This window comes from Lissotriton vulgaris, chromosome 1_1, assembly GCF_964263255.1.
Source record: "Lissotriton vulgaris chromosome 1_1, aLisVul1.2, whole genome shotgun sequence".
Lineage (NCBI taxonomy): Eukaryota > Metazoa > Chordata > Amphibia > Caudata > Salamandridae > Lissotriton > Lissotriton vulgaris.
The window spans coordinates 1129089502-1129102416 of NC_141685.1; the positions used below are offsets into that span (position 1 = coordinate 1129089502).

The 12915-nt window shown below is 48.1% G+C and overlaps 1 protein-coding gene across 3 annotated transcripts in view; it reads left to right on the plus strand.

Annotated features, from left to right (window-relative positions):
- LOC147748758 (formin-like protein 3) overlaps positions 1-12915 on the plus strand; it is a 374701-nt gene that overhangs the window by 140007 nt on the left and 221779 nt on the right. For all 3 annotated transcript variants that reach the window (XM_086963760.1, XM_086963763.1, XM_086963765.1), the window contains exon 4: positions 1961-2037. In XM_086963760.1, coding sequence (XP_086819886.1) covers positions 1961-2037 — 77 coding nt within the window. The remainder of the gene's footprint in view (positions 1-1960; positions 2038-12915) is intronic.

Below are 12915 nucleotides of genomic sequence, written 5' to 3' on the forward strand. Positions count from 1 at the left end.
CCCAGTCGCCGTGTATCAGAGATATAATGGTTTCTCATGGAGGGAGCTAGACTTAAAAGTGAGGAGCGGGGCTGGTTCATGGGGTTGTGATTGCAGCAAGCTTGGTGTGGTCTTAGAGGTCACCACCAAATTACTAGGCTTTGCTTGAAGGTTCTTGTTCAAGAAAAACATGATGTTTTAATTTAAATTCTATTTTAGTTTTAAATATTTTTTCCAAAATGTGGCCAGTTTACTGAACTCACAGGAATACTCTAATGTACATTATTGATGAAGCTGCCCACAATAAAGAACAAAAAGTATAGGTAAGAAACCTTACCATAGTGGTGCCCCGCTCTCTTTAATGTATTTTGATGTACTTCAGATTATCACTCTTGCTGGGAATAAGATTAGTAGGTGAATTTCTACTCCTGGGCAAAAAATGATCTCCTTGATGACTTGTTCCTGCAGCCCTTCCAAACCCTCATTATTTTGTGAAAAATCTTTTCACACCAGTTCGTAGAAGTTTGAGTTTCAAAGAAAGTAGTGGTGTACCATTATACATTGTTTAGACAGATCCCAAAACAAAACTTTTTTTTCTTCTTCAAACCAGTTGAAATCGCTGGCCTTAAATTAGTGACACATGGGATTAGTGCCTCTTGTGCACGATATCTCAGTTATGCACAAGTGCATAGTAGAACTTCTAGGTGGAGCCAGAGAAATGACACGCTCTGCAAAGAATTCAGATAATCTGTTCTGCACCTTTTAGGAGTCTCGAGAAGAAGGTCAAAAGCACAGTGGTGTGGCTCACTGGTTAGAGGCGACAGACCCGGAAGCAGAGGATGGCCCGGGACCAGGGTTCAATTCCCGACGCGGCAGGGTCGTGGACTCGATAATTCTCACCTCGGTGCCTACTCTAACCAGGGATCACACTCGGCAACTCTGGGCATTAGCTTGCCTTATCTCCACAACGGCCCCCCACATACGCCGGGGATGCCTGGTTTCACCTTGGAGATACCCAGCAGGGACCATCTCACAGGGAAAGCCAGGACGGGTTCCCCAGCGGTCTACAGCGCTGAGATACCCCATGGCGGGGTGATACATGCGCTTTACAAGACACCATTACATTACATTACATTACATTATACAGTTAGTCTGTGACTTGTGATAGCTGAATGTGTGTCCTATCACTGCAGTGTACAGACCCTTGGTTTAAGGCTGCGAGAACAGTGAGTCTGCGAGAACTGTTAGCTGAAATTGGGGTGCTGGATCTGCCAGCTGGGGTCCCATGGTCAAATTCTATAAAACATCGAGCTTGCAAGACCATTTGTTCTTGGGCAAAGTGTACTAGAACTTGCCATTGTACTCATGGAGGATTTTCAGACTTCCACAGAGCAATTGGGGGTTCTATGACGCTAGGTTATTTGGAGATCTGGTATACTGCTAAGTATTCATCGACTTTAACTTGTGCTTAGGAAAAGAAATCATGCAGCAGATGGACCTGCACAGACATGTATAAGACTTGCTCGGGTGAAGTCTTCTATTTATTGCTTTATTAAATATGTAGAAAAGTGTACAGTGAAGATGAGTACCAAGAATGAGTATCTGTCAGAGAGGGTCCGGCATAGTCTCTTGGGGGCCGCTGTCTCCATAATGAGAGGTTGGGTCTCTTCTGTTGCCCCCAGAATTGGGTAGCAAAAAGTGCAATTTTACAGTTGGGAGCTGTAAATAAAGTTTTGTTAATCAGGAGAACACCGCAGGCAAAAACATATGTTTGCCTGTGGAAGCGATAACCTTTAAGCAGTTCCTAAGGTCATTTTAATTTGACTTTGGATTGGTTTCTAGGCAACATCTCTGTATAGCGTTGTGTTTGGGTTAATGGGATGGTTTCTTATAACTACTAAAGTCTTTAAGCTTAAGTCTTGCTTTAACTGATCGCAGAAATCTGGTCAGGATACTGATAGAATCTTTTAATTGTTAACAGAAATTTCGGCGAAGAGTACAGGAATCTACAAAAGTGCTCCGGGAATTGGAAATCTCTTTGCGGACCAATCACATTGGGTGAGTGCCTGACCCGCTCCTGTCTTGGCCTTCCTTGACGCTCAGTTTACACCTTGTAATGACCAACTCTTGGTTTACTGAACCAACCACCCTTGATCTGTTTTTCCAAATCAGTGAGCCTGCTCTGTCTTATTGGTCGTTCTCTATCCAGCTTTCTCTTAATAAATTGCAACTTTTGGCTCATGTGCTCAGTCTCTCCTGTCTGCCTCCAGACTGTTATTCTCTGTCTCTTTCTATGCACCCTCTTTTTCTCATTCTCTTTAGTCCTATACCTTCCTCTCACACTTGTCACTCTGCTCAATTTGCGCTCACTCTTTCTCTCTCCTTATCCCGGTCTTCACCTGCTGGTGCTCTCTGCCTCAGCGCCCAGTCCTCCTCTCTCTGAACCCATGAACTCTCTCTCCCCTCTTCTCCATATTCCATTCTTCCATCTACCCCACACTCTGTTCCCTGTAGCTCCAGCTACTGTGAAGCACTTCGATACATGTCCTTCCACGTGCTAATCACTTTATATGACATGATTCTGGGATGATCCTGTGTTTCGGTTGTAGAAATAAGGGGTGATGCTTTTGGGGTGTCTGCTGTAAGTACATTACAAAAGGTGGAATGATCGCAGGCGGTTCCTGATGTATGTATATTGTAGAAATTGAAGTTCTTCTTTGTGATGACGGTTGTACATATAGTAAACAAGGTTGTTTTATCTGTTAGTGCACTTGAAGTAAATAGGTTATATGAATTGGATGTACCTATATTATAGACAGTGGGTGAACTCTTGATGTTACTTCCCTATGACGATTGTAGGAGGCAAGTGATTCCTTGGAATGTGATGTGGGTATATCAGATTTTAGAAGGCAATTGCTTGGTGTCACTAATTTAGGCAGTTCATAACTGGGAAGTAACCCTTTGTGATGCCTCGCTCTTTGGAAATCCTATATTTTCTGCCTCATGCTGACTGCAGCTCTCAATACCTAGCTGCGCGTTGCAGTGCTCATTGGATCCATGACTCAGCCCTCTGGTTTCATTTCCAGGATATGGCACCCTGTAAGCTATTGATTAAATTTGCCCATCATTCAATGCTAGATAAATGTAATGGATCAAGGACCATTTTCTTTATAAATGCCTAACATTACAAATGATCTTTTTTTTCTTTGCTCTGCCTTTAAACTAATCAATTTTTGCAGCCCTATTAGGGAAAACTGGTCTGACTGGAGTGTTATGTAGTGTTTCTCTTCTTTCGTTAACTCCTTTTTCACTTCTGTGGTTATAGCGTTTGAGAGTTCATACATGTGCAAAATCTACTTTAATCCAGCAGCTGCTACTGAATCCCCTCCTTCACTGACCCACAACGGATAGGGGATTCAGGAATGATACTGAACCCTAGCTTGTGAAAAGCTTCACAGTTTAAGTCAATCTTCAAATAGCGACTCAGCCTGTGAACCTTGAATCAATTTCCAGATTGAGTCCTGTATTATTTTTATCCTAACTTCTGAGGTATGCAAATTAATCTCCAAGTGACTAGCAATTTTATTTGGGAAATGCATACATTTTTTTTTTTTTTTACCAAGCTGACAACTTTCAACAAATGCAGCCCCTTCTGTCTATATGAGTGTAATTAGGAAGGTGTGAGTATTTTAAGCTTGTGAGTCCACATCGCTTCTGCTTTGTCTTTTCTCCGAGTTGGAATCAGACTTTGCATATCTCTGAGTCAGTGGTTGGTCTAGAGTTGGCATACACGCTGGGTCTCCATCAGCCAGCCCCACCGGGAGCATACTGGAAGCACCAGGGGCTTGTCTGCTGACTTTGGGGCTCGTGTGAAGCAAGGGTGTCTCTGCTGAGCGATGTGTATGGTTTTAGGCAGGGACGGAAAGGCGGCTGGGAGTTGTGCGCCAGTGCTGTATTTGAGGGCGTCTTAGACTCCCACGGTGTGCACCTGCCCTGTGACCAGGAAATGGCGGCAACAGGAACTGCGATGCTTCCTTTCTCGCTGCGTCCGGCCCTGGCTGCACTTTCTGCGTCCTGTTTAAAGAGAGAGTGCTTCGTAGTCAGCCTACTAACCTGGGCCTTGACAGCCCACACGCCCTAGGACACTCTGTGTCTGTGACAGACCCGCCTGGGTCAGTGTAATCCTTTGTGGAGTGTTAATGACCCTGTCCTGGGAGGGACTGTGGTGTCCCAGCCCTCAGTTCGTTACTCAGAGGCCCTCCACTCTGTAATATGGGCTTCCTTCTTCTTTCCTAAATTCGGATTGCAGGTGCCAGTCTGCCCTGTATTTGGGGTACCCAGTGATCATACCTTTCAGCCTTTTTGGTCTGCAAGGAGAGTGGATGAGTGCAGGGTCTCTTTGGATTCAGCAGAGAGGAACATTTTTTAGAGGGCAGGAAGGTTTTCACGGCGGGTAATCTCAGTGAGGTCTGGGGGTGGTATGTTTTGCTTGTATTTGAGGGAAGATGAGACCACGAATGATTCCTCTCAACTGAACCTTGTGTGTGGAGAGTAATGTTAAGCGTGTCACACACACACTGCCCTCCGTACATGTCCTAGGGGTTCTCGGTGTCTCTGCGTCCGGTATTAGACGCGCGCTCTGACTGTTGCGGTACAAAAGGGGGTGGTGATGGACAGAGCATCTGAACCAATCAAACACTCACACCCAGTCAACAGATCTTGGTTTAATCCATTACAGTTCTTTAGCCCACTCTGCCACCCCAGTTCAGACATGGCCATATGCAAACCAGTCTGACCCTGTGCCTCATGGGAACAGTCCAGCCCGAACTGCCAAGCCATGCCTTCTCTGGACCGGAAACAAGCTTCCTAGGACAGGTTTTGGCATTACAGCCGTCTTCAGCCAGGCTTGCTTGAATCCAGTGGCAAAGTGAGCAAGGGGTCAGACTGATTTGCATATGGCCATGTCTGAACTGGGGTGGCAGAGTGGGCTAAAGAACGGTGATGGATTAAACCCAGATCTGTGGACTTGGGAGTGAGTGTTTGATTGGTTCAGATGCTCCGTCCATCACCACCCCTTCTGTACCGCTGACTCTAGTCTCGGCCCAGTGTTCCGAGTTCTCGTCCACTCTTCTGCTTCTCGGGGTCTGCCGTGTCCTCTCCTCGGTACACTACACGAGGAAATCTCCCAACTCGCTGCCTTGTGTACTGGTTACAGTGACCTCGCCCTGTTGCACATGGGGGTGGGGCTCTTTTGCGCACTCCGCCTCTTTACGGTGGCACTCACTGCTGCCTCCTGCGCACCCTCGCGATGGCGCCCATTTACCGTCCCGAATCTGTGCTCCTAAATGCATCGAAACCCTCAAAATAGCAGCAGCTCTGAGACAGGAAAGGGAGAGGGGGCGGGAGTCGGGGAGCAGACAGGAAATGAGCCGCTCTGTGCCTCCAGAGGGAAACAAAGCTCTGCCCAGTGTTTCTGCAGAGATTGAGTCATGTGTGGAATCGCATCAACCGTGACCAGCTTCCAGAAACCCCCTGTCTGCACTCACACCCGCAACTAGCCTGACAGAAGCCCCCAGCTTCCAAATCCCTTCACGTGAGCTCAGCTCACAGAAACCCCAAACACAATCACCCCAGTGACGAGCTTAGAGAAGCACCGAGTTTTAAATAATCATTTACCCGTTTACAGAAACCCACAGCCCAAAACCAAGTGAGACCAGTTTACAGACCCCCCTCCCCTATTATAAAATCACCCACAGAAGCGACACGTTTGCTAAAACCCTCAGCCCTGAATCGCTTCACGTGAGGCCATATTTACACAGCTCTTCTCTGAGACTGAAATCACATCATGTGTGACCAGTTAGTAGCCTCACTCGGAGACCACCGCGGTCACTGCTTAATTAGTGGTTTGGCCCAGGACTTATTTTTGATCATCAGACTTTGACTCGGAGCAGGAGAGAAAAAAAGCAGAAAAAGGGAGAAAGAAGGAAGAGGAGAAAGATTGGAACATATTGACAAAGGGGGAAAGCAGGGATGAAAAAAGAACCTGTAACATTGACAACCCGACGAAAAACTAGGATGGTTGAAAAGTAAGGCAGGAGGTAGAATCAGACTAGGCAGGATCGGTATTTGGAAGCTCTGCCTTCAGCAGCACTGGATAAGGGCTCCTAAGAAAAACACAGGTATTTCTGTTTCATCAAATGAAACACTCTGTGAGATGTAAATCACTTCAGCAGCGACCAGTTTACAGAACCCTTACCGCCTGAAATCTCACAAGCATTGACCATTTTACAGCCCTCCGCCTCACCCCCCCAATCGGAAATCACTTAATCTGAGGTCAATTTACAGAACGTCCAGCATGAAAACAAATTATCAGTGACCAACTTCAGAAACATTCACCTGAAATCAGCTCACAGAAACCCCAGCCAGAAATGAGTTCACCTGAAAACTGCTTGCATTCATTTCAGCGTGAAATGGACTAGCAGCCACCTTCTTGAACCCCCCACCCCGAAATTATATAATCCGTGAATCAAATCAAATCAAATCAAATTGACTTTATTTCGGATATATTGCAATCCATAAAAGTACAAAACATTATACATTTCATTTTAAAAGAAAAACATCACAGAATTACAAAGTCAATATTGAATACATAGTACATATAAATTTCTTAACAAAGTGAGTAGACAGAACAGTACAGGGAAAGTGCGATTAGTGCCCATGTGCGAAAAAAAGGTGCAGAAGTGCTTCGACCTGTAATAAAGTGCAGAAGTGCTTCGGGCTGTAATAATCCGTGAATATTTCACAGAACACCTGGTAGGATTTACTTCATCTTCGAACAGCTCACATAAATCCCCATCCTAAAAACCTGAGACCATCTTGCTGAAGCTACCAACCTGAAATCATAATGGCCATCCTATAGAAATTGCAAGCCTGAAGTCGCATCGGTGACCAACAGAAAAAAACCTGCCTGACATCCCTTCATCACTGACAAGCTCAACTACCTAGCCTGAAATCTCATCATCGACCAATGTTCTGTACTGAAACCCCCAACTTAAAATATCATCGGTGACCAGCTCATGGAAACCTGAGCCTGAAATTGCATTATCCGCGAGGAGCTCACATAGCCACCTAGTCTGTCCTCTCTCCCCACCCCTCCAAACCGACCTGAAACTACGTCAAAGGGCTATTCAGATCCGAGTAACATGACATATGATCTGAGACAAGTTTACAAAAACCTCTGGTTTGAAATCTTCTCTTTTGACAGAAACTTGTAGCAGTAGATTCCTCATCTTCTGACTATTCCCCAGGCGTTAGACTGCATCTGCAATTTTTTCACAAGTACCTCTGCACGCTAGCAGGTGGCACTGTGCGGCTCCGCACTGACGCCGTTCTGCTCTGGAAATTACATGCAGAGCCTATTTAGGCTCCACTCCTGCGCGCTGACGTCAGTTTCTTTCCACGCCATTATAGACGTGGATCTGGAGCTACCTCTCATCTCTTTCAGACCCGAACCTCGATCAAAAAATTGTTCAATAGTGTGCAAGGGACATAACACCTCCCTAAACGACAGGTTTTAAGCCCCTTAAGGGTTGTTGCAAATAGATGTCTGTGCCGGATTCTCGAAACAAAACGTGATGGAAGACTGCTTGCAATAAGTCTAACCACTGGCAACAGCTTGGGTTAGCACTCCAACCCATCGTTCTTTTACTCACCATGCCACCTCAGTTATATGCAGACCTAGCTATATGCAAATCAGCCTTGACTTTACCATAATAGGAAGGAATACTCGAGCCCAAAATGCAAAGCAGGTTCTCCCTGAACTGGAACACAAGCAATCCAGCACCAGTTTTGCCCTAGTTATGGGCTCATCATGGCATGGTGAGCAAAAAAAGTATGGATTTAGGCCCAGATGTCTGTATTGGGGTGAATGTATGACCTTGTTCTGCATTCTGTCCAATTGTTCTTTTTTTGCATTTGTCAACCCAAGTGGGACGGGTATGCCCAGACGTGGGTTCTGTTCTTTCCATGCCACTGCAGTCAAGCTATCCTGGCCGATGAGGGCTGAAAGCCCGAAGCCGGTCCTAGGAGGCTTGTTTCCAGTCCAGGGAGGCCTTGTACTGGCAGTACAGGCTGGACTGTTCCTTGGGGGCAGGGTCAAGACTGATTTGCACATGGCTGGATCCAATCTGGAATGGCATAGTGAGCAAAAAAATGATGGATTTAGGCCCAGATTTCTGTACTGGGATGAATGTATGACATTATTTTGAGTTCTGTCCATCAATTGTTTTTTTTGAATAGGTCACCTCGAGTGGGACGGGTATGCCAAGAAGTGGGTCCCATGCTCTCCATGCCACTGGAGTTAAGCTATCCTGGCTGATGAGGGCTGAAAGCCCAACACCGGTCCTAGGATGCTTGTTTCTAGTCCAGGGAGGACCTGGCCAGGCAGTTCGAGGTGGACTGTTCCCACTGGGCTCAGGGTCAAGACTGATTTGCATATGGCTGGGGCCAAACTGGAATGGCATGGTGAGCAAAAAAACGATGAATTTAGGCCCAGATCGCTGTACTGGGGTGAATGTATGACATTGTTCTGCATTCTGTCCATCAATTGTTCTTTTTGCATTTGTTACCCCCGAGTGGGGCGGTTATGCCCAGACCTGGTTCCCATGCTCTCCATGCCACTGGAGTCAAACTATCCTGGTTGATGAGGGCTGAAAGCCCGAAACCGGTCCTAGGATGCTTGTTTCTAGTCCAGGGAGGACCTGGCCTGGCAGTTCAGGCTGGACTGTTCCCATTGGGCGCAGGGTCAAGACTCATTTGCACATGGCTGGATCCAAACTGGAATGGCATGGTGAGCTAAAAAATGATGGATTTAGGCCCAGATTTCTGTACTGGGATGAATGTATGACATTGTTCTGCATTCTGTCCATCAATTGTTCTTTTTGCATTTGTCACCCAGAGTGGGAAGGGTATGCCCAGACGTGGGTCCCATGCTCTCCATGCCACTGGAGTCCAGCTATCCTGGCTGATGATGGCTAAGAGCCCGAAACCGGTCTTAAGATGCTTGTTTCCAGTCAAGGGAGGGCCTGGACTGGCAGTTCGGGCTTAACTGTTCCCATTGGGCGCGGGGTCCATTTTGCATCATCCAAGTATAGCTTGGTTCCAGTGACACAGCAAGCATGGGCTCAACGTCTGGCCATACCCATACAGATTAGGCCAGTACATAAAACACACAAAAGGTGATGGGAGGCTGCTTGCAATAAGTCTAACCACTGGCAGTAGCTCAGGGTAGCACTCCAACCCATGGTTCTTTTGCTCACTATGCCACCTCATTTTGGACCCAGCTAAATGCAGATCAGTTGTGATGGATCCTCCCCAAATTTGCCTGTGCTTCCTGGGGTCGAACCACAACTGTGCGTCAAGGAACCTGAAAACCATATGAGCTGACAAGGCAAAAACTATATCGCCAAGTACCGGAAGACTCTGTGCAGAGACCGGTCCAAGTCAAAAGTTCGGTCCCAATCCTGTTGAAGATCCAGAAGTCACCAGAGTCATTCCAGGGTAGCTCTTCTTCTTGAATCAAATCTTTGGCTCAATCTAAGAAAAAACACAAATCTAAGTGGGATTCGGCCCCTTCCTGCCACACACACACACTCCTGAGAGAGCGCAGTTCCGGACTTCTTTCACCCCTAGCCCTGCCATTGAGGAGAGTACTTCCTAAACCATGGTTGTGTAGGGCGGCCGAAGTCCAGGGCCTCGATCTCCACAGCTTGGAGGTCAAGACCAATGTACATATGGAGACTGTGAGATAGACTGGGCCCCACTCCCTGAAAATAACCCATCACACCTAATCAGCCCCAACACTATACCCCGAAACGCCTCTCACTTACCTCTTCCATCACAGCATGACGAACGGCTCCAGCAACTCCGTCCCTGAAAGAAAAAAGAAGAAAGGGTTAACGTCATCAGCCAGGAACCTCTGATGACTGAAGGAGGCAGGACTGCGGAGGTCAACGACGAATCAGAGAGAAGGGCAGGGAGTCAAGAGAGGACAAGCGGATTGGAGACAGAGAACCCGGAAGACACGGAGAGGAACAACGCAGAGCCCAGCTGCGTTCGCGGAGAGGAGGGCGGAACCAGTTCCATCGGAGCCGTCGGAGGTGGTTTGTACGGGACAGGAGAAGGAAGACCCTCGGTCAAAGAAGATGAGCTCCCAGAATCCTGGAGTGAAGAGTGGTGGTCACCCTGGGACGCGTGACTCCCCTGCCGCAACTCGAGAGAGTTGCAGCTCGTCAGGTATGGGTGTAAGAAGGTAAGAAGAGTGGGAGAGGTAGGGAATGGTCAAAACGAAAAGAGAAAGAGAAACGTGGAAGCCATAGCAAGAGGCTGCCATAAAAAGAAAAAGAGAACTGCAGTGCCCAGATACGCGGTCGGGCCTGGCGTATATCTCGGTGGAATCAATTGTTTAAGGGTTATTTTTTTTCTTCTTTCTCTCTTTTTTTATTTGGGGTGCTTTATTGTAATGTTCACTTTACTATGCAGAGGGGACCATATTGTTGAGAACTGGGTTTGAAGAAAAACCCAATCTGGAATTTAAACCAAAAAGGGAAGGTTATAGGAAAAGACTGAGAACACATTCACCTGATCTATTTGTGCACTGCGCTTTCCCAAGACCCAAGACAGAAACCAGGTGGTCCGACCTGAGAGCTACGAGACCGCCTGATGAAACAAGCATTTACAATGCAATAGGTCTTGCATTAACTAAGTTTGAGCTATTGGCATTGCTAAATATTGCTACACCAATTGCAACAAAAGTCTATAAATTGTAGGCCAAAAAAATTGTAGCAATGGTGGCATGCTGCGCTTTAAATTAATATGTTTAAAAGTAAAGTGCGCCATACTGCTATTGTTACAATAGTTAATTGTGGATGCGTTCACAATTGATGTGTGCACTGATGGCTGGTGGTGTGTGTGTCTGTAGAAATTGTGCTCTGATGGCTGGTAGTGCGTGTGCCTGGTGGAAGTGTGCACTGACGGCTGGTGGTGTGTGAGTGCCTGGTGAAAACATGCACTGATGGCTGGTGGTGTGTGTGTGCTTGGTGAAAGCGTGCAATGATTTTTTTTTTTTTTTTAAATATATTTTTATTGCAGGAATCAGTAAATCGTTACATAATCGACCAGCATTATAGCACAAGCAAAATCAATGAGATACAACCCTCCGTCCCCCCGCCGTAAGTTTCTTACACAGCCAGTCGGCCCACAACCCTGGGGTCGGGCGGCGAAATTCAATGGGGGCTCAGAAGGATGTCGAAGCTGGTCCGGATGATCCACTGTCCGTCATCTGCTTTTCCAAACAAGCCTATAAACCCAGAAAGAAAAACCCCACCCTCAAACGCTATAAACCAAAGAAAACCCTACCCAACCCCGCCATCAGCGCCCGGTAACAACCGCAACAGGATCTGCTAAGGGACCCATGGGGAAAGCAACAGGTCTGAAAGTGTAATCGTTTATCGGGACATGGGGCGAGCCGCTTCCTCATCTTCAGAGTCGCTGGGGGCGCAATAATCCCTAAGGGCCTGTACTAACGTCTCCCACTCCAGCGCTGCCTCCTGCGCCTTCTCATTACGCTGCCTCCAAGCTAGCTGGTATCTTAGCGTGCTCTCCCCCGCCGCCCACTTCAAGAGTTCGCTGTGCCATCGGCTTCCTGTCGGACCAACTCGTGCCTTCCAGTTCCTGGTCACCTCTCGTTTAGCTAGGAGTAGCCCTAAGTCGATGAATTTGCTGGATATTTTATTCTTGGGGGTATGAGGGAACCAGTGCAGGAGTCCCACCGCCGCGTCAAACGATAAGGACCTCCCCGTCACCTCCTCCAGGGTCTTCCCCACTTCTACCCAGTAGGATGACAATCCCGGGCAGGCCCACAGCATGTGGAGAAGGTCCGCCTCCTGGGCTGGGCACCTGGGGCAGTCCGCCGAATTCGTAGCAAAATATCGCCTGATTTTCACCGGGGTCAGATATGCTCTATGGAGCACGTAATAGTGGACCAGTTGAAAGCGGGCGTGGCGTGTGCCCTTCCAGGCTCGCCGCACCAGCTGGGACCAGGTCGTCTCCGGGATCTCCTTGCCAATGTCCTCCTCCCAGCGGTTTCTCAAAGTGGTGAGGGGAGCCAGCCCCTCGTTGATCAGTCTGCCGTAAAGGCAAGTGACCGCCTTCACCGTGCCCGCAGACATCATCACGTATTGGCACACCGGAGATAAAGTGGGTTCCTCCTGTCCGCTTTTCCAGTGCGCCTGGATAGCTCGGACCAGGGCTGAGTGCAGCAGAAAGTCGCCGCGGGGGATCGCGAAGCGATCAATGAGCTCCTGAAAGGGCAAGAGCGCCCCGTCCTCATACAGGTCCCCCATTAGCTGTAAGCCGGTGTGCTCCCAGTTCGCCAATCGTGACCAATCGCCGCCATGGGGCAAGGCCGTCAGCATCCCCAAAGGAATTTCGGGCGCATACGGTGTTCTCAGATGGCCCCGGACGTGAGCTCGGTTCCAACACAGGCGAACGGTCCGCTCCTCCAGCGACAAGTCCCGTAGGGCCAAACGTTGTCGCAGCGCTATGAAGGAGAGAACATGCCTGGCCATCCCCGTCCCCCTTCCGTCTTCTGGGCCCCGGAATTCCCGGGCGATCTCTTGGGTGAAGGTCTGGAGCTGCGCCGCTAAATAATACTTTTCAAAGTCCGGCACCGCAAGCCCACCCTCATCCTTCGGTCTCATCAGGGTATTGAGGGCCACCCGTCGGCGGCCCGAGCCCCAGAGGAATCCGACAACCATTGATCGTAGTAGTCGAAACGTGGCCGGTGGGACCCAAATCGGTAGTGTCCGGAAATAATATAACAACCGGGGAAGCGCCACCATTTTAAGCAAAGCGATCCGCCCTGCCACCGAGAGCGGT